The 22,468-nt window shown below is 31.7% G+C and overlaps 1 protein-coding gene across 1 annotated transcript; it reads left to right on the top strand.

The window, feature by feature from the left end:
* The first annotated feature begins 1,539 nt into the window (after positions 1–1,539).
* HHEX (Hematopoietically expressed homeobox) lies at positions 1,540–20,963 on the top strand. Its single transcript, XM_070648257.1, has 3 exons — positions 1,540–2,176; positions 18,640–18,877; positions 20,603–20,963. Exons 1-3 carry the CDS (start codon positions 1,786–1,788, stop codon positions 20,835–20,837), a joined length of 864 nt encoding a protein of 287 aa, XP_070504358.1. The 5' UTR covers positions 1,540–1,785; the 3' UTR covers positions 20,838–20,963.
* Positions 20,964–22,468: the final 1,505 nt, after the last annotated feature.

Genomic DNA, 22,468 nt, shown 5'->3' with positions numbered 1-22,468 from the left:
TGCAGTTACTCTACACTTTTGTCAATGATGAAAATTGATATTTATAAGACATGAATGCTTTAATCTATTTATCGCCATTACCACAACCACTTTTAAGGCACACTTAAGCTCCACCACCCGATTTTTTTATTTTCAATACCGAGTTGTATTACTTATGGATGGATAGAAGAGGCGACATGTGAATAATTCTATATACAATCGTCTAATAATGATATTAAATGAAATTTTTTTTTATAAATTCATATATGTGTGTAAAGGTATTATCACTAAGTTTTTTACTGTAGCATGTCTTGTGAGGTGTATGGGGTGTTTGGGGTTTGGTTTGTCATACGGTGTGTCTTTTTGATATTCAGTGATTTTTGATGAGATTTATGATTATTGTGGACAGAAGAGAGGAAGCTGAAGAGGTCTGTATCAAAAGTCTATTCAGCGCAGGATACGTTTGGAGATCATCCCACTCCTACTCGTCCTTTCTGGAAAAAAATTTCCATTCTGCTTCCAGAGCTTGAAGTCAACTTCAAAGTTGTACTGAAAAATAGACCTAATTTCATATAAAATTCAAGGAGACTTCGAGCTCAGGGCATGAGCATAGTTTATTAAGAATTGGATAAACTGAAGTCTGACTCTAAAACTAACCAAATGTCAAGTGAATACCGTCTAGTGGTATCTAGTGGTATCTAGTGGATATCGCTAAATACATCGCTGACAACCGAGTTATATGCCGGGATAAGTACATTAAAGGACAAAGCAAAAACCTAACCAAAATACCTTGTCAGAAGGGTGGCAGCTTCACAAGCAGGTTAGGGATGGTAAGGCTTACAACCGACCGTTTCCGAAATAAACTTGTACAGAATCTAAAGGTTGAGGACACTCTTCTATCTGAAAATTAATCTTTAATTTCGTTTAGTTTTTCGAGAAAAAAATTCAAAAAAACCTTTAAAAACCCCCTAAAAAACTTTCCCCCTGGCTCTGAGTCATCCTTAAGATGTTGGGGGAAGGGGCTTTGTTCACGAAAAATTTACCAAAAAAACTTACCAATAAATCTTATTATTTGACTGACAACTTACTTTATTACTATTGTAATTGCATTGACGTCCACCAAAGCATTCAAAAAACCCATCGAATTTTCACACAAATCCTTAAACTTTCAATTTTTACAACCCCATAATTCTGGGGTGCTGGGGTGCAGCACAAAGACCCATTGCCACGTATAAAGAACGTCTGAAGACAGCGATAACTTCTCCCAATTCTGGGATATTGAGAACTCTAGCGTCCTTATCAACACAACCATTCCAGGACATTTTCGTTTTTTTATTCACATCAACACAAAGCAAATACCCAAAAAAAATGCGCTATCATCCATATCATTTCCTTATCCACATCAAACTTGCCCTTATTGTTTGCTTATCAATATCATTTCCAAAACTTTTTCGGGGTAATAACAACACCAATAACCATTCATAAAAAAGAGTGGAAGGCTTAAAAAGTCATTTCAGTCTCGCACCGTTGGTTGGTTGCTTAAACTTAGTATTATATAGGTATACACAAAAAATAAAATACATATTCTATCACACAATAATAATTCAATTGTGTTTGCGTTAAATGTGAACGTAATTCGTGAATTTATTTTAGTCATACGTTTGATTTGATTAGACTACCTTCGATAAAGAAAGACTTTAATATTTATTTTTTTTATGTGACGACTGGATTCAAAAAAAGAAGGCAATAAAGATAGAGAAGTGAAGTGATTAAAGTGATAAAAAAATTATATTTAAAAAAATTCCCATGAAGGACATGTACCCATTTTCAAAAAATAAATCATCGTTCAGAATTGCAGACATATTACATCAACAGCAACAACAACAACAACAGCAACAGAACGATAGTCAATTGTTGGCACATCATTTAATGATGAAGGGAAATAGCGTCGGTAGTGAAATGACTAAGAATTTAGATCTCAAGTCATATACTAATGAGATTAAAAATGTAAATGATTTATCATCATCAAAATCACCATCGCCGGTGCCTGAGGCAATGCCTGATGAGGCATTAAAAGGAGATTTACCTATGAAGCCGACGCCAATGTACTCGAATTTTCCATTACCATTTCCCCTTGGTATTCATCCTGCTTTTCATCCTGCTGCCTATTTAAATTATGCAGATGCAATCCATAAAGGTGAGAAAGATGAATATTAATAATTTTTTTTTTTTTAATTTCGGAGGTGCAAAAAAGGAATGGAAATGAATATTGAGAGCATCATGTTCATTTAATATCCATTTAGATTTGTTCTCATTTCCTTTCCTTTTTTTTTTTGTGTCTCGGATGTGATACAATTTCTCATAAAATTTGCAAATTCTGCATGACTTTTCAAACTGGACTTTTTGACTAGGATCTAATGTCATTGACATTGTGTCGATGAGCATGTGAGCATGTATGTGAATGCAAATTTAGAAATTGAAAAGGAAATATTAATAATTTGGGTTGGACAGGGTTGGAAGAGATGAAATGTTTGAATAATCTTGAATTCTATAGTGCGGCAAATTTCATTATTAGCTTGAAAATGAGCTGGAATTAGGCTTTATCTAGTCATCTTTAATTGACTGTAATAGTTTCTAAAGCAGCAATATCCCTAACAAATAATAAGTAAACGTTCTTAAATGATTCTGCTAATTTGTAAACTGAATCAAAATAAATAAGGATGCTCAATTTTGTGAACATAATCATGAGCATCACCTTGTCTGCTGGAGTATAAATATCTAAAATGACGGAATACGTTAGAACTAGTCATTAATCGGATTTACATGTCATTCATCATTTTTTTCGCTTGTTAAAGTAATTGACGATTAGTCATTAGCTACTTCTCATTAGGATTCATTCAATAATTAAGGCCTTTGCATCTAAAATGTAGAAAATGCAATCCAGCAGTTCTTTGGTTTAACTTTGGTTCCAACTTAATTTTGGCATTTCGAGATTGTTTGTTAAATTATAGGATCTGCTTATCTGCTTTCTTATTCAAAATAAATCCTAAAATGACAATTTCCCCAACATTTAATAAGACCGCTTTTAGGTACCGTGGTGGTATTTCTATACCATTAAAGATTCCATTAAGTAATCTATGCATGTCCCCTGTTAGAGTTTTAATCAGAACTAAAATTAAGTGGCACAATACAGTGAATTGTATTAAAATGGATCAAAATTAGTTGTCATGCTGCCGTAAGAGCAACTTTAGTGGTGCCTTTTAAACTTAGTGGTGAAATTAAAGAACCAACTTAAAAGTTTGCTAAAATATGTTCACAATACTGTTTAGTCTGTTCGGAATTTCAACATTTTTAGAATTTTATAAGCAAAACTTAATTATATTTTGAATAGAAACTCATTGAATATTGATATTTTATTTATGGGGCCGGGTCGTTCACTTATTACGTTACGCAACAATTTTGATGTTTAATATGTTACAAATAAAACACTTTAATTGAAGCCGAAATTTGAAAAACAAACTCAATTTCTGACACTGAAAATTTGTTACTTAATCTGAGTTTTTGGACAAAAATGCTCGTTTAATATTCATGAACATGAGTTCTAAGGTACAAAAATTAGTCGTACATTGTTGCAAAAAATGCTCTAAATGCAAAATATCAAAAGTTAGTCATGTAGTTTAAAGTAGTTAAATTACATGATTTTTTGTCATAAAACGTTAATAAAATTTCGAGTTCGATTCTCAAACTGAGGATTACCCCTAGTGTAATCATTGTAGTACAGTTCTTTGTTTTCATAGTTTTTTTTTTTTGCAAATTTTACAACATATTTTGACTTAATAAAAATTTCAAACTTTTCCAAATCTCAAATTAAATAATCAACTAAAAAGTCCACCCTGAAAATATTTTTGTGGGGATGAAACACAAACTGAAATAAATTGTCAGCATAAATTTTCAATTCTATTGACTCATGTGACCAATTAATAACATTTCACAATTGGGGACTAAAAACCGAATGATGAAAATTTCTAAATTGAAAATTCAATATACACGCATACATGCCCTCAACCAGCACCAGAATGAGTCAGTAAACTTGAAAAATATTCTGTCCAAAAATTTTTAAAATCAAGAATTGATTGATTGTGTTGAGAATGAGGCATATTGAGCAAATAGCAGAGAACATCAATTGAATTATTGATGATATTTACTCGATTGAAAACATTTCATAATAACGTGTTCGAATGGCGACAATGGGGATTTTAAAGTTTATTTAATTAATCAATTTTCCTTGATTGATATTTCGACGAAAATTGGTGGATAAAGAAAGAGGATGTTTTTGGGGGATATTTGGAGTTATTTTGGTGGTTGAATCAGGAAGGTTTATGTTGTTGTGACTTAAAGTTCCCTATTTGAAAGGAATTCAATCAATAAATCAGATTTGATCAACTATGTAGAATGTTTTGGTTGCATCCTTGCATTCAACATTGAGATTTTGGGTTTTTAATCTCAATTTTCGTTTAATTTTGACACAAAACTATAATTGATTCTAAACTGCATGCTTTCTAAAGTTCGCTCTTCATAAGCTGAATAGTTGAGCATGCTTATGGGTGGACTGTCTTTTACTACTTCTGGAGAGTATGCAGCTTAAGCTGACAAACGTTTTTTTATCGTGACAAACATTGGTTGCATGATAAAACTGAAACCACACACGGCATTCGCTTCATGACATTTCCAATAATTTTTGGTGGCACACAGGTTGCTCATCACTGAGATAAAGTCTCTTTTAAACATTAATTAAGAATATTATCATTTCTCTTAAGTATTAAATAGACACAGATGTCCATACCAAGCACAAAACATACTCTTAAGAGCCGAGTAAGCTGAAAGTAGCGATCACGAGCATGCTCATCGAGTATATTTAAGACATTTAACTCAAGAGCATACTTATCGCTTGTTAAATTGCGGAACTGAAAAAATCATATTTTGCTCAATTTCGATAATTATTGATGAACTTTTTGATCATTCTTGATAAATTTTAGACAATTTTAAATCACTTCGATCATTTCAACACCTTTGAAATAGACCCACTAAATTATATATGTGTCAAAAAAATATTCCAGAAATTATTTAAGTATAATCAATTTCAGCTAATGTCATAATCTATCAAAAGATAAGTCAAGTGGTATCTATTCTTATCAAAGACGTCCTAATGAGTTTCTTATTTTAGCCAATCACAAGTAAAACTTGTTGATTAGGTAAATAAATGGCATTAAAAATATATTAACGTGATAATGGTTTGTAAGTATGAGAAAAATTTCGAAAAGAAGGTTGAATTACAAGTATGAAAACTATTATGTTGGATTACTCATCCTTGGGTACAATTAAATTGAATAGAACAAGAGAATTAACTATTTTCTTTCATTTTGGAATTTAATTCAACTTTATATGATGTTTGAAGGTTGTTTCTTAAAGAAAACGTAGCAAAATATTGGAGTGGATACTTAATTACTTCCATTGCTTGCCATAGCTTTTACATAGCGTTTCCTAACGGTTAACGGGACTGAGACCGAAACTAAGGGAACTTTTCGATAACTAGAAGTCATAGTTTATATCTACATACAGCATCTCACTCAGATTGCAATTCTGTCAAATTAAATACAGTTTATATCTCAGATCTCTGTTCCGATCATGGTCTTGAAAATTCGTGGGAATCGAGACTTCGGGAACCTCTTCACCCGAGAACTCTTCATGAGTTTTTTGACTGCCGTCATAAGCATTTGTCATAATTTTACAATTTTTAACAATTTCTTGACAATTTTTAACAAAAAATGCTTGAAAATTTAGACAAATTAATAAATATTATGAAATAGAAGTTAAAGGCCGACATTCTTTTCAATCAATTTTCTAGAGTAGCTTAAGTTGGCTTATCGATCCGAAATTTGTCACCAGACCATCGTGACTCTGGAATGGTACCGGATTCAAAACGAACTCTACCAAATTAGAGTCACGTCGGTCTGAAGCTTGATCTGATTGTGATCAATTGACCAATAGTACAAGTATTGAGGATTGTGCCCTACTTATCTGTAAATGATCTAAATTTAATTTCCAACTTTCAATATAAAATCTCATTTTAAAATCCCACCAATTCATCCGAAAATAAACAATTAAACTTTACACGACATTACCAAAGATTATGTAAGATTAAAATCGAGTGAAAAGAAATAAAAAAATATTGAAATTTAATAGGAAACAAAAGAGTCAAAAAAGGAAATAATTAATTGATTCATGCAGAAGCGACTTAAGAGCTTTTCTCAATAAGATGATAAAAAGAAAGAAAAAAGTCTTCGTTGTGTGTTTTTGGAAGGACTGAAGGCGAAATGAAAAAGAGAGAAAAAATGTTTGATAAAAAAAGTCCTATAACAACAATTCATTCTCATGTACATAAAAGGCGGATCGATAGAGTAAAAGAAAGGCCTTAAGCCCACAAAAGGAGAAAAAAAACGACGAAAAAAAAAATTAAAAGTCAGAAAAATACATTTCAGTCTTAAATCTCTACGATAATCTTCCTTCTGGGAATAAAGTCATATAATCTAAGTTGGGAGGAAGAAAAGGGCAGGAAAAGTTAAGGAACGCATTAAGTTGATGAATTTTAGAAAAAAATGTAAACATTGGATAAAAAAGTTGCTCAATTTTGCTCAGTTTTGTTTCTATTTTGTTGAATTTTGCTCAAAAATTGTTCAATTTTCAATCAAAGTTGCTCAATTTGTCAAAGAAAATTGCTCAGTTTTGCTCAAAATTGTTCAGTTTTCAATCAAAGTTGCTCAATTTGTCTAAGAAAATTGCTCAGTTTTGCTCAAAAATTGTTCAGTTTTCAATCAAATTTGCTCACTTTGTCTATGGAAATTGCTCAGTTTTGCTTAAAATTGTTCAGTTTCCAATCAAAGTTGCTCAAATTGTCCATTAAAATTGGTTAGTTTTGCTCAAAAATTGTTAGGTTCTCAATTAATATTGCTCAAATTGTCTAAAAACTTTGTCTAAAAAATCTGCTCAGATTTTCTCAAAAATTGCTCAGAATTTGATAAAGTTGCTCAGTATTGCTCAGTTTTGCTCAAATTTCTTCACTTGATCAATTTTTTTTTAAAACAAATGGCTCAGTTTTAATATCTTTTAATATCCTCGATTTCGTCCAACATTACAACTTAATAACCCTAAAATACCACCAATCCAAATAGAACAGAATTGATTAAATCGACAAAATCTCAAACTAAACAATATAATCCTACAAAAAATGTGCTAAAAAGAAATCTCTCGAAAAAAAAAAAATAACATCTTCTTTGCTCTTACAAAATAATCAATAATCGACTTTTAATGCAGACAATTCTCAACCCGTTCTTATTTCGATTATTATCTATAATACTCAACGTAATTAACTTTGCAATCCATAGATTAAATGAGACTCTATCTACCATGAAAATCGTGGTAGTTTGCAATATGTACAAATAAATTTTTTTTATATTCGATGTCATTGGTAATCGCTACTCATCAGCGATCAGTTGCTATCAAATATTTACAATACTCGTCAAAAAATACAAAATTCAATCGTTATCGAGAGATAAAAATAAATAAATCGAATTTGATTTAATCGTATTTAATGCAGAGGTGCTGATGGATTCAATGACGATTGAATGATGATAAACGTTGTTGATTAGCGTAATTTTCGAGGTGGGATTGTGGTGAAGATGGGGAGGATTAGGGGCAGATTGTCTTTGGTTTTTTGAAAAAGTTTGATTTTTTTTACCTTTCATTTTTTAAAATTTAAATTTGTAAGAAATCTGAAAATTTAAATTTTCTTAAAACTTTGAAATTTCAATTTATAAAATTTTTAAAATTTTGAAAATTTCAATTTCTAAAAAATTTGAAAATTTCAATTTCAAAAATTTTTAAAAATTCATTTTCTAGAAATTATGAAATTTCAATTTCTAAAAATTATGAAATTTCAATTTTTAAACATTTTCAAATTTCAATTTGTAAAAATTTTGAAATTTTAATTTGTAAAAATTTTGAAAATTTCAATTTGTAAAAATTTTAAAATTTCAGTTTCTAAAAATTTTGAAATTTTAATTTTTAAAAATTTGAAATTTCAATTTCTAAAATTTTGAAATTTTAATTTGTAAAATCTTTCAAATTTCGATTTGTAAAAATTTTGAAAATTTCAATTTCTAAAAATTTTGAGATTTCAATTTCTAAAATTTTTGAAAATTTTAATTTCCACAAATTTTGAAATTTTCAATTTCAAAAATTTTTGAAATTTCAATTTCTAAAATTTTAGAAAATTTCAAGTTCTAAAATTTTAATTTTTAACATTTTTGGAATTCATAAAAGTTCAAAAAGTTTAAAAATTGAATTTTTATAAAAGTTTAAAATTGAATTTTAAAAGCATTTGAAATTGAATTTTTAAAATTTTAATTTAAAAATAAAAAACATTTTTTTAAAATTTTAAATTTTAAGCTTTTAAAAATTTCAAAATTTCATAATTTCATAATTTTAAAAATTTCAATGATTCATATAAACAATATTTCAAAATCATTAATAATCACCTCCAAATTGCGCTTCAAATACGAAAGATAACAGTCACGAGTGTCTTCCTTAATTTATCAATTCCAATCTCCGATTTCAATATCCCTGTATGATTATGATATCAGTTATAATTATAAATGTAATTTGTTTGTTCACTTCTGGAATTGGTCTGCTTTATGCTTATTCTATATACTTGATATATCTGATAAATGTATATTTTATTTTTTGGTTGGGTAAATTAATATCAAAACACCCAATTCTGTTAGTAGATAAGTAAAAGAAGTAGAAACGGAGACTCAAATTTTTGATTTATAATGTATTTTTTTTTTTCACAATCCCGGCATGGATTTGTGTCAGTTTGACAGTTTTATTATGTGTCTTATATATGCGTACAAAATATAAAAACTTATTTGAAAAATAGTAGAACTGATAGACTACCATTATCTGTCTCTTGGCGCCATCGTCATAAAATAGATATCAGCATATAACAAATATAGAAATATGAGCGAGAGAATGAGACTTATCAGAAGCGATTCAAAAATCAATTCGTCAAATAGTACACATATCTATAGATTCAATATTTATTTTTGAATCATTGACATGTGTTTCGATGGAATTAAAAAAAGAGAGTTTGTGGGAAATGACAGAAGGTTGAAGGCTTCGGGGCTGGAAAAAGGATTTATGTGTTAAAAGGGATTGCTGTAGCATTACCAGGGGCATAACCAGGGGGATTTATATCTCCAACAACCCTAGCAAAATGAAGAATTTTTCAAAAAGGAAGGGAGATTGGCCCACAAAACCCCTTCTGAATACACGCTTGAGCATTAATCTTAACGGATTTGCAAAATATGAATTAGATTACTGGGTATTCTAAGATATGAGAATTAATGACTAATTTTAAATTTTAATCCCATGCAGTTTAGTCGCTAGAGTACCATTACTGCTCCAGGTTGACCTTAGGTGACACTTATTGTATACCAAAGCTTCAAACACTCAAAAATGTGAAACAATTTTTCATACAAAATTTTCAATTTTTACAATTTTCAACATGAGTGCCTAACTCGTATTTCATATGAAATCAAGTCGGCCCAAGACGAATTTTTCATACAAAATCTGAATTGACTTTGACCTCTGATTAAATCATTCGACAATAAGCTAATCCAAATAGTGCAACCAAAAATTTTAAAACCATTCTTGGTATCAGAGTAGTGATGGCCGATGTCGATGACCATTGTTTTTTATCGAATTTTTCTTGTTTACCGCATTCGATAATAATCGCTAACCGTTTTCTATCGGTTGATTGTTCTGAACAGCCTTTTTTGGCCGAAAAAATCATGCCGTTTCACAATTCTGCTTGGTATCTTACAACCACTCGGATTCCATGTCTGATTTGGATCGATTACCTCGGTGGTAGGCTATCCGATCTGTAAATCGAGGGTCTGGAATCCAAACCTTTGGATTTTTGATTAGTTAACTCAGTGGTGGACAAACTTTTATTTTTCAAGCTGCATCTTGATGGTAAGCCTCGATTGAAATCGCACATGGTGTAAGGTTCATGGTATGGTTTTCAGTACCGATATAAATTTGTATGAAATAAATTTTCATAATTTTGAGTAATCCGGTTAAATCATATTTTTGTCTAGTTTACACATACATAAAGTTTTTCCAAAAGTCACACTAGTTTGCCGCAGGTTGCCCACCACTGGATTAACTGATTTACGCTTTTCGGATAACATCCCCAAGGCACTTTATGAGCACTCAACTTCTCTCACATGGAAGTCAATAACTGAATCAATAAATCTGTTGTCTATACCGTAACACAGACCATTTATCACACACATTTCAAAAGTGTCCTCGGAGCCCATAAACCACAATCCACATAAAGCTCATTAAAGCCTGTATAAAAGTTTAAAACTGAATTTAACAGATAATTCATTCATTTTGTGCTTTAAAAAAAAAGGAAGATTGATGAAATTAATCGCTAACAAAAAAAAAACGATTTAATTCTTGATATATATTTTATATTGATAAGGGTCACAAAAAATCACTTGAAATAACAAATCAAAACATGTAACAATGAGTACTTTTTTTTATCAGTTCTACTTCCATTTCGTGAGTTTAAATGGCTTTTTTTTTCTATATTTCGATATCACCGTTGTTTGTCAATTTAATTAGGAATCGATTACGCACGAAAATTATAGACTCCATGATGAGGCTTAAGGCTCAATTGAAATTCTTTTTTAATGAGAATATTTTTTTCGTTTTACTTATCAATGACGACTTTTTATACTCATGATAATTTTGAGGATTTGATTTGGTGTCTTAATATTATTTGATTGTGGGGTGTGTGAGTGATATTTCTGTGAATTTGAGGGAGACTTAATTGGTGATTATTTGATATGAAGGAGGACTAATTGAGCGTCTAAACCACTAAATTGCTAGTGACTTCATTGATCTATAGCTAATAAAAATTCAAAAATTTCACATAAAATTCAAAAATTCAAAATTTCACAATAAAACTTTGAAGACAATTTTTCAACAATTTAAAAATGAATTCCTGATAATAACAAATTTTCAAAACTTTAAGACAAATTTTTAAAAATTTAAAAAAAAAATAATTTAAATTAAATTCCATGAAAAAATATTTTAGAATTTAAAAAAAAAAATTTGAAAACAAATCTTTGAAATTTGAAAAGAAAATTTAAAATTTTTAAATAAATTTTTAAATTTTTTAAAATTTTAATTTCAATTTAAAAATAAATTTTTAAATTTTAAAACTAATTTTTAAATTTTAAAACAAATTTTTATAAGTTTGAAAATAAAGTCTTATATTTGGAAATTCAATTTTTAAATTTGAATCAAATTTTCAAATTTTAAGCTCTTAAATTAAAAAAATATAATTTTTGAAAAAATTTTAAAATTTTTTTTCAAAAATTATAATAATGAAAACAACAATATCCTCAATAAATCCCTCATTCCACCTTCATCACTCATAGCCAAAAATGTATAATTTACAAAATATCCCTCCTCGATACAGCAGAACATTTTCATCATCAAAATTTAATTATTAATAATTTATTATGAAAATTTAATGAAATAATAATGTGATGTAATGAATACGGATCTCGTATTGATTATAAAAGTTTCAAGCTTTTTTGCCCACTTTTGTGTCATTTCAGTGAGCGTTAAAAATTTAATGGAATTAAATTTTGAATAAAATATTTTTTTGGAAAGCTGATAAAGTGACAGTAAAGGATAAGAGAAAAACTTTCTGATCGAGTGGAGAAATTTAATTAACACGAAAGCTTTTGATTATCTTTTTATTTGTGATTGAAGTGTGGTGGATTTGTATGTTTGAGGTGAAAATTTAAAGCATGATATTGCAATAATCTTGATTATATATTTTATATGTTATGTCCTATTTAAAAAAGAATGAAAAATTGAAAAGCCGAACTTTTGGATGATTTTATTTAAATTATTTCAAATTTTTTTGAAATTAAAATTCTTTTGAAGTTTAAAAAATTAATTAAATTTTTGTATTTTCTAAATTTCAAATTTTTTAAAAATTTTATTAATTTTTAAACTTTATATTTTTAAAATTACATAATTTTTTTTAATTTTTTTATCCATTTCGACTTTTTTCAAATGTTTAAATTTAAACTTTAAAAAGATTCTAATTTCCGAAAATTTAAATTCTTTCAATTTTTTTTGAAATGTTAATGAATTAAGACCTTTTCAAATTTTTGCTAATTTAAAATTTTAAATTTGACTTTTTTTAAATTTAAAAAATATTCAAAATTTGTTTTTCAAATTCCATTTTTTTTTAAATTTTTTTTACCAATTTAAACTATTTAAAATATCTTTCAAAATGTCATAATTTACATTTCAATACACAATCACAGCCGTCAGCTTGTGAAATATTAAACAAATATCAATTTTATGTTGAAATAAATCAGAATGGCATATTCAAAATATTATTTTTTTTCCATCCTTCTCGGAAGAAACTTTACATTTCGGCAATAATTTTGGAGATATTTTTTTACGCAGTCGTCAATTTAATTGAAATAAAATTCAATTTTTACTTTTCGTGTCTTTAAAAAAGGTTGAAATGACGAATAAATATTATTTTTATTAAATCGATCAATTTGAGATTGATTTTGAATATTTAATGATGAAATTTAATGGATTGTAAAATTTGATTTTCAGATTTTATCTTAAAAATGTTGAAATTTTCAAAAATCTATTAATTTAAAATTTTCTCCATAATAATCCGTACAAATTTTTTAAGCCCTAATTACCAAGCAACTCCTCACTTAATTGCCCAATCGTTTATAATTTACAATCAGTTCCAATCGTCAAATGAGCTTTACTTCTCTCAAGCCCACATTAATCAATTTATTAATAGCTCATTTGACATGGCCGTATTAATTATAACAAACCATTAACGATAATCGTATTGCAATGTTTAATTAACATGACTTCTCTATAATGTGATGTGTATATTATATGTTTAATGTTCATAGAGTTGGGAATGATAAGGAATTTTCTTCGTAATTGAACGGAAAATATTGAATTGAAATAAAGGAAAATATGAAGAAAAATTATGTTTTTAAATCATATTAAGTAGGAAAATTTAAAGCATAAACTTAAAATTTGTTATGAAAATCTTTAAAAAATCTAAATTTATTGTTTTTACATTAAATTGTTTAAAATGTTTTTAATTTTGAATGGAATATTCAAAAAAAATTTTAAACTGTGCAATTCTTTTAGATTATTCAAAAATATTTTTAAAGATTTGAATTTTCAAATTGTTCTGAATTCTGAAAATTAAAAAAAATTAAAAAAGTCTGAAAATAATTGCTCGAAGCAATGATTGAACCTATGAATTTGTAGTTCCTTGCCAATATTCTATTTTCTTGGTTAACAAAATATGAAAAATCAATTTACTTACTAAAACTTAATAGAAAAAAATTTAAAAAAATGTTTAAAACTAAAAAAAACTAAATTTTAAAAAACTAAGTTTTAATTTTAAAAATTTTTGAAAATTTAAAAATATTTTTTTGAATTTATTTTGAAAAATGATTTAAAAACAGTTTAGTTCCATATTTTTAAAATTTGCATTAAAAAACTTTTAGTTTTTGAACTTAAAGAATTAAATATTTACAAATTGTAAAATCTGGAAATAAAATTTGGTTTCAAAAATATCAGAATTAAAAATTAAGTTTGAAAATTTAACAATTTTAAAATTGAATTAGTTGAATAATAAAAAAGAGTTTAATAATTCCAAATAAATCATTCAAAAGATAAGGTTTAGGAAATTTAAAATTGAAAAAAAAATGTTTTTAAAACTCCAACGTAAATGTTAGTTAATTTTGCATTTATTCTCGATTCGTTTACGTTGTGTAAATCTAACAATCGGTTTAAATTAAAGTTAGAAAAACTTCAATTCTAATCAATTCGCGTAAAGAAAACAAAATTTGAGAAAAAATTCCATTAATTCAATTTTGAGTTGTCCAAATTTTTGGCGCCACGACACACTTTGATGTTAAGCCTCAACACCAGTGTGCCACGGTACACAGCTAGTACAACATTAATTTAATTTTTAAAAAAATCAAAATTTATTAAAAATTCCTCGAAAAAAAAAAAAAAACATAAAAACTCTTCCCGATTCCGAGCTCATCAACCTCATTAATTTCCTCAAGTCCCAACCGCGCAATGATGAAAAGCACATAAATAAAAGCCTTAAAATGTTTATTTTGTCAATATATGCTTATATTGATTTACAACATAATAAACCGCTTAACAAACAATCGATACCCGCGAGTATTTTCCAGTTGTTGGACTAAATAGTAAATGCGTAATATTTAAAGCAGCTTGGCACTCGAATGAGAATCAAAAAAAAAAAAGTACGCGACAATTACTAATTTTTTTTATTTATTTTTCCCAAAAAAAAAAAAAAAATATTTCAAAGTCCCCGACTTTCTTGCTCCATAACAAGAAGTATTATCAATTCAAAAGTAATTTAATAAAATTGATTGAAAGCATTCGGCATTTTCATTTTCTGGGAGCTTTAGTCGTGGGCGATTAATATGAAGCAATCAGAAGTCGAATGCTTACCTTTCATCATTGCCGCATTCGCTTTTTAATAATTTTTTGATAGTCGATTATAAATCAGGTATAATTTATTGGTGGCTTTGAATGAGCCGACAATTTGCCAATAATGTTTCTATTTTTAGTTTTGATTCCCTTTTCTTGTTTGTGCGACACTCGATAGCGAAAATTTTTGTTTTTTTTGGGGAATTATTTGAAAGTATGTAGAGGATTAAATAGTTTTGGAGGTCGCTTGGGGCTGGGAATGTTTAGAACGCAGTTTCTGGTTCATTTTCAATGTATTTTGACTGTCAAGGCTTCAAACATTCTGTCAAGGCTCTCTGAGGAGTCTCTCAAGGCTCTGATGAGTCTGTTAAGGCTCTACTGAGTCTGTAAAGGCTCTGATGAGTCTGTCAAGGCTCTGATGAGTCTGTTAAGGCTCTCAAGAGTCTGTTAAGGCTCTCAAGAGTCTGTTAAGGCTCTCAAGAGTCTGTTAAGGCTCTCATGAGTCTGTTAAGGCTCTCAAGAGTCTGTTAAGGCTCTCAAGAGTCTGTTAAGGCTCTCAAGAGTCTGTTAAGGCTCTCAAGAGTCTGTTAAGGCTCTCAAGAGTCTGTTAAGGCTCTCAAGAGTCTGTTAAGGCTCTCAAGAGTCTGTTAAGGCTCTCAAGAGTCTGTTAAGGCTCTCAAGAGTCTGTTAAGGCTCTCAAGAGTCTGTTAAGGCTCTCAAGAGTCTGTTAAGGCTCTCAAGAGTCTGTTAAGGCTCTCAAGAGTCTGTTAAGGCTCTCAAGAGTCTGTTAAGGCTCTCATGAGTCTGTTAAGGCTCTCAAGAGTCTGTTAAGGCTCTCAAGAGTCTGTCAAGGCTCTCAAGAGTCTGTTAAGGCTCTCAAGAGTCTGTTAAGGCTCCCAAGAGTCTGTTAAGGCTCTGATGAGTATGTCAAGGCTCTCAAGAGTCTGTTAAGGCTCTGAGTCTGTTAAGGCTCTGATGAGTCTGTTAAGGCTCTCAAGAGTCTGTTAAGGCTCTCAAGAGTCTGTTAAGGCTCTCAGAGTCTGTTAAGGCTCTCATGAGTCTGTTAAGGCTCTCATGAGTCTGTTAAGGCTCTCAGAGTCTGTTAAGGCTCTCAAGAGTCTGTTAAGGCTCTCAAGAGTCTGTTAAGGCTCTCAAGAGTCTGTTAAGGCTCCCAAGAGTCTGTTAAGGCTCTGATGAGTATGTCAAGGCTCTGATGAGTATGTCAAGGCTCTTATGAGTCTGTCAAGGCTCTGAAGAGTCTATTAATGCTCTGTAGGGTCTGTCAATGCTCTCAAGGGTCTGCTAAGGCTCTGATGAGTCTGTTAAGGCTCTGATGAGTCTGTTAAGGCTCTGATGAGTCTGTTAAGGCTCTGATGAGTCTGTTAAGGCTCTGATGAGTCTGTTAAGGCTCTGTAGAGTCTGCTAAGGCTCTGAGTCTGTCAAGGCTCTGATGAGTCTGTCAAGGCTCTGATGAGTCTGTCAAGGCTCTGATGAGTCTGTCAAGGCTCTGATGAGTCTGTCAAGGCTCTGATGAGTCTGTCAAGGCTCTGATGAGTCTGTCAAGGCTCTGATGAGTCTGTCAAGGCTCTGATGAGTCTGTTAAGGCTCTGATGAGTCTGTTAAGGCTCTCAAGAGTCTGTTAAGGCTCCCAAGAGTCTGTTAAGGCTCTGATGAGTATGTCAAGGCTCTGATGAGTATGTCAAGGCTCTTATGAGTCTGTCAAGGCTCTGATGAGTCTGTCAAGGCTCTTAGGAGTCTTTCAAGGCTCTATTAAGACTGCAAAGTCATTTCATAAGCTCCAAATGAATTTAACTTCACCGCATACACAACCCAATCTGATAAAGCATCAGAAAACAATTTCGCAAAAAGAAGTTTCGCCAAAAATTACTGATTACGTTTCAATGCTTCACAGTAATGAGTCATAAAGGAATAATATGTTGTCGGTATTTAATCGCAATCGCTCACGTTCCCTTTAATTTACTCATTATCAACTTGCCATAATAATTTCTTGTTGTTGTACTTCAAAAAGGTACAAAACAAAAAAAAAATCTTCATTTATGCCAATTAAACCTTATCATTAATTGCAATTAAACAAAGTCACAACTTTTACGTCTTGTCTTTTTGCCTACAAGGCAGATTTTTTTTCCTTCCTCAAATAAACTTTTTTGCTCTTCATTTATTATTGCTGCTCACTTTCCTCCCTTCAGAGTCAAGTCTCTCTCTACCATAAAAAAATAATGTTAACGCACACACCAGAAAAAAAAATTTAATTGGCAATGAATTAGCCTGAAAGATGATTAATTATTAATGATGATTAATTAGCTTCCGATAACTCTTGAGTCGTGTGAATGTAGAGCACTCGAAATTAGAAATAAAAAAAAAAGTGAAATAAATCAAGAAAACTCATATGGCTTGTACATGTAATTCAAACAGTTCAATCATCCAATTCACTTCAAACTTTTTTTTTTCTTTTTTATTCAAGACTATTTATTCATTAGCATTTTATGGGGAATTAGTAGGGTTGACTGACTGTCTAAAGTTGTCAAGTTAATGGTTGTCAATCAAGCTTCAGTTAGGCAAGTGTCAGCTTAAGTCAAGTTGGTGATAAATTGAATCAATTATATATTGAGTTGAAGTAGACTTGAGTAGATCAAGAATTGAAATCTACATCTAGATTTGAAGTCAAGTTGAAGTCAACTTGAAGTCAAGTAATTGTAAACTTAAGTCAAACAGATGTCGACTTGAAGTCAAGTAGATGTAGATTTGAAGTCAAGCAAATGAAGACTTGAAATCATGTAGATGCAGACATAAAGTCAAATAAATGAAGATTTGAAGTCAAGTTGATGTAAATTTTAGGTCAAAAATATGCCAACTTAAAGTCAAGTATACGTGGATTTGAAGTAAAAAAATACAGTCTTGAAGTCAGGATTTGAACTCGAATTGAAGTCAAGCAGATCTCGACTTAAAGTTAAGTAAAACTTAACTTGAAGTTAAGTTATGTAAACTCTGGAGGTCAAGTTGATGTTGACTTGAAGTAAAGTAGAAGTCGACTTGAAGTCAAGTAGATATAGATTTGAAATCAAGTAGATATTGACATGAATTCAAGTAGATGTAAATGTTCTCAAGTCAAAAAGATTCCTACTTGAAGTTAAGAAGATTATGACTGGAAGTAAAGTAGATGTCGAGTAGTCAGCTTGAAGTCAAGTAGGTTACAATTTGAAATCAAGTTGGTTATAGCTTTAATTCAAGTAGGTTACAGCTTGAAGTCAAGTAGATTACAGTTTGAAGTCAAGTAGGTTACAACTTGAGGTCAAGTATATGACGACTTGAAGTCAAGTAAGTGATTACTTGAATTCAATCGTGTCGTGACTTGACGTCAAACAGATGACGACTAAAGGTTAAATTAGTTACGTCTTTAATGTCAATGAATTTCATGACTAATCAATTTTCACTTGAGTACTTCACCAAATCGTCTGACTCAACTGCAATCAATAACTTATCACAATATGCACAAAATAAATTTCGTCGACTTTAAGTCCACTTCAAACAATTCCTCAATGATTCACCATCCAACCAAAAAAAGCGTCACAAAAATTAAATTCACATTAATTTAACCCAACTCAATATTTCCATTACATTTCATTGTATGCGGCTGTATGATGGAAACGCGATATATTTATGTTATTAACAGTGATTGAGTTAGATTGAGTTATTGACACAATCAAAAGGCTGTTAATGTACACCTTTTTTTACCTTATCATCTGATAATAATAATATTTTTGATATATGTACATGCATACAATATAAAACACAGCTACCTGGCTTTTTACATGTGACATGTCCCCTGTCTCACTTACTCAACACTGTACAAACCATGTCGCGTGAAAATTACAATAATTTATCGCAATCAATTCATATTATTGATAGTAGATCAAGTCATTGTTGTTCCTATATATATTTATATATTTTTATGTCTATTTCTAATTTTAGCGTCATCCGCAAGAAGCATGTGGCCATATTTTCATCCATACTCGAGCTATTTAATGCCCCCATGTGGTTCAAAGCGTAAAGGTGGTCAGGTACGATTCACGCCTCAACAGACACAAAATTTAGAGAGACGGTTTTCAAATCATAAATATTTATCGCCAGAGGATAGGAGAAAATTGGCTTTAGAATTGAGCCTGAGTGATAGACAAGTGAAGACATGGTTTCAGAATAGGAGAGCGAAGTAAGTAGATGGAGATGATGTTTTGTTGTGACTTAAATTGGTCATTGTTTGGGTAGTGTTGGTTCGACCTGTAGCCTTATTTTTAGTCTTATATGGCAGTAGCCTTATATGGCTTCCTAAAGTCTCGGTTTCGACGAATTTTAGAGATCGAGACCAAGATTGGAACCGAGATCAGGAACGAATCCGAGACTGGGACCGAGACTGAAACCAAAAACGAGACAGAGACTGAGACGGAGACTGAGACTGAGACTGAGACTGAGACTGAGACTGAGACTGAGACTGAGACTGAGACTGAGACTGAGACTGAGACTGAGACTGAGACTGAGACTGAGACTGAGACTGAGACTGAGACTGAGACTGAGACTGAGACTGAGACTGAGACTGAGACTGAGACTGAGACTGAGACTGAGACTGAGACTGAGACTGAGACTGAGACTGAGACTGAGACTGAGACTGAGACTGAGACTGAGACTGAGACTGAGACTGAGACTGAGACTGAGACTGAGACTGAGACTGAGACTGAGACTGAGACTGAGACTGAGACTGAGACTGAGACTGAGACTGAGACTGAGACTGAGACTGAGACTGAGACTGAGACTGAGACTGAGACTGAGACTGAGACTGAGACTGAGACTGAGACTGAGACTGAGACTGAGACTGAGACTGAGACTGAGACTGAGACTGAGACTGAGACTGAGACTGAGACTGAGACTGAGACTGAGACTGAGACTGAGACTGAGACTGAGACTGAGACTGAGACTGAGACTGAGACTGAGACTGAGACTGAGACTGAGACTGAGACTGAGACTGAGACTGAGACTGAGACTGAGACTGAGACTGAGACTGAGACTGAGACTGAGACTGAGACTGAGACTGAGACTGAGACTGAGACTGAGACTGAGACTGAGACTGAGACTGAGACTGAGACTGAGACTGAGACTGAGACTGAGACTGAGACTGAGACTGAGACTGAGACTGAGACTGAGACTGAGACTGAGACTGAGACTGAGACTGAGACTGAGACTGAGACTGAGACTGAGACTGAGACTGAGACTGAGACTGAGACTGAGACTGAGACTGAGACTGAGACTGAGACTGAGACTGAGACTGAGACTGAGACTGAGACTGAGACTGAGACTGAGACTGAGACTGAGACTGAAACTGAAACTGAAACTGAAACTGAAACTGAAACTGAAACTGAGACTGAGACTGAGACTGAGACTGAGACTGAGACTGAGACTAAGACCGAGATTGGGAATTAGACCTAGTTTCAGACTGACACCAAGATTGAGACCGACACCGAGACTGAGCCCGGGACAGAGACTGAGGTCGGGTCCAATAATGAGACAGGAGCCGAGACTGGGACCGACACTGAGACTGAGACAGGAACTGAGACAGGGAGACTGAGACCGAGACCGAGACTGAAACCGAGACCAAGACCGATACTGAGACCAGGACAGAGACTAAGTCAAGGACCGGAACTGAGACTAGGACCTAGATCATGAATGAGACCAATACTGAGACCGAGACTACGATCGGGATTAAAAACGAGACTGAGACCGAGACTACGATCGGGACAATGTCCAAGAACATGTGTAGCACAATTTTGCACTATTCTGTCCATCTTCCCCAAAGCTATCCAACAAATCTACCCAAAAAACACACTAAAACTTTATTAAATTCCTACAATCAACTCATCTAACCACCTCATTCACACAATTTCAGATGGAGACGAGCAAATAATGCAACGGGAACATCAAATGGACATTCAAACCAGCACACCATATCAGATAATGTATCATCCGAATCGAGTGACGATGAAAGCTTATCTCAAAAGCCATTGCAAATGTACTTACATCATCAACACTATTATAAACAGATGAAGGAACTACAAAAACAGCAGCAACAGCAAAAAGATACTAAAAGTGATGATAATGATGAGAATGTTGAAATTAATTAATTGCATGTAATTATTTTTAAGTGTCAAAAAAGATTTTATTATTTTATTTTATTTTTTTTTTTCTTTCTGTTATTTTTCGAATAAATTGTCGCTGTATATTATGAATGTATATTTAATATAATTAAATTATGTTGTTTTAATTCTTTTTTTAGCTGTTAATTAATTTTAGTTGGAACTTTGTTAATGGAATTTTTTAGATGACTGATGAGATCTTTTGAGACTTTGTAAAGGAAGTGAATTTTATGAGGTGATATTTAGAGTTTTAGGTGACTGTGCGAACTTAATCCTGGAAGGAAGATGTCGATAGAGACAGCATTGCATTTGGTATTGGCAATTGGCGGACGGAAACCGGCGATAGAACCAGTTTTAAGCAACATCTTAGGGAGTTTATGGATCACAACTGATCTGTAAGTAAGTAAGATGACTGAACAGTATGTATGATTGTAGTGAATTTTGCCGCTTAATTACTTACTTCGTTGGTCTTACAAATCAATTATGATCATTAACCTCTCGTAGAAGTTGCCTGAAACTGGCTCCATCGAGGGCTTGCATTTGCCGATTTCCAGTGCCAAGTTCAATACTTCCTGCTCTTCCAGGAGTTCTTCAAGGTCGAATTTTTCTACATTACTGCATATTTTTGAATAACAGACTCGATTGACGCATCATGACAATGACGTAATAAATGCATTTATCTTGAATTGCTGATGACGTCAAGTTGCAATGATATGATGGAAAAATTGTCATGACATCGTCAAGATTCACCATCATCGTCATGATTTGTCGTTAAGGAGACTCATTTAGTTCAGCCAATTTAAACTTTTAGTTATTAGTAAATTTAGAAGGGGATTATGCACTGTTAAGAATCTACTTGATCAGCACAAATGGATTAATCGATCTAAAATCATTGGATGAGTGTCGACTCCGAATTCAGTGTCGTTAATTCGGGATCCGGTTCAAATTCAGCCGGATCCGGCTTACGTCTTACAATATCCCAGTCTCGATTGAACAACAAAAAGGTAAATATAACTAGTTGATAGCAAGTTCAGACTTTGTAGATGGCAAAAGATCACGTGGACGGCCAAAGAACTCATGGAGAGCAGCAATCGAGATAGTCGGAATCGGAAGATTAGATTTGGAATCGGAAATTGGCAAGAGGTAGCAAGCGATAGAGCTAGTTTTAAGGCGACATCTGAGAGAATTCATGGATCACAATTGATCTGTACAGCCAACGAAGTAAGTAAGTAAGTGATGTCAAGTTAATGTTCAGTTAATGTCTTGTTCTCACGTATTTTTGTAAATTCCGGAGAATTGCACCGGCCTGTTCAGGACTTTATATCGATTATCCGACTTGTGTAATTTAGGTTACCCTGTCTTTATTTCCGTCATCATTCATCACTAAAATCTGAGACAATAAGAGCAAAAAATAATTTTTGGCAATAAACCTAAACATGAATTTTTGAATACTTTCATTTAAAAATCCAAAATTAATTTCTGAAATTCCATTAAAAAATCAAATTTTTCTCAAATTTTCAATAAAAATTGCAATTTTTTCAAAATGTCCATTTTTAAATCACAAACAAATCGAATTATTAACTTTAAAAATCCAATTTCCAGACAATTGTTTTTTCCTC

The sequence above is a fragment of the Chironomus tepperi genome, unplaced genomic scaffold, assembly GCF_022539635.2.
Source record: "Chironomus tepperi strain 1889 unplaced genomic scaffold, CSIRO-AGI_Ctep_v1 contig_394, whole genome shotgun sequence".
Taxonomy (NCBI): Eukaryota; Metazoa; Arthropoda; class Insecta; order Diptera; family Chironomidae; genus Chironomus; species Chironomus tepperi.
The sequence above is the reverse complement of the archived record's forward strand: the minus strand, read 5'-3'. Positions and strand labels throughout refer to the sequence as shown.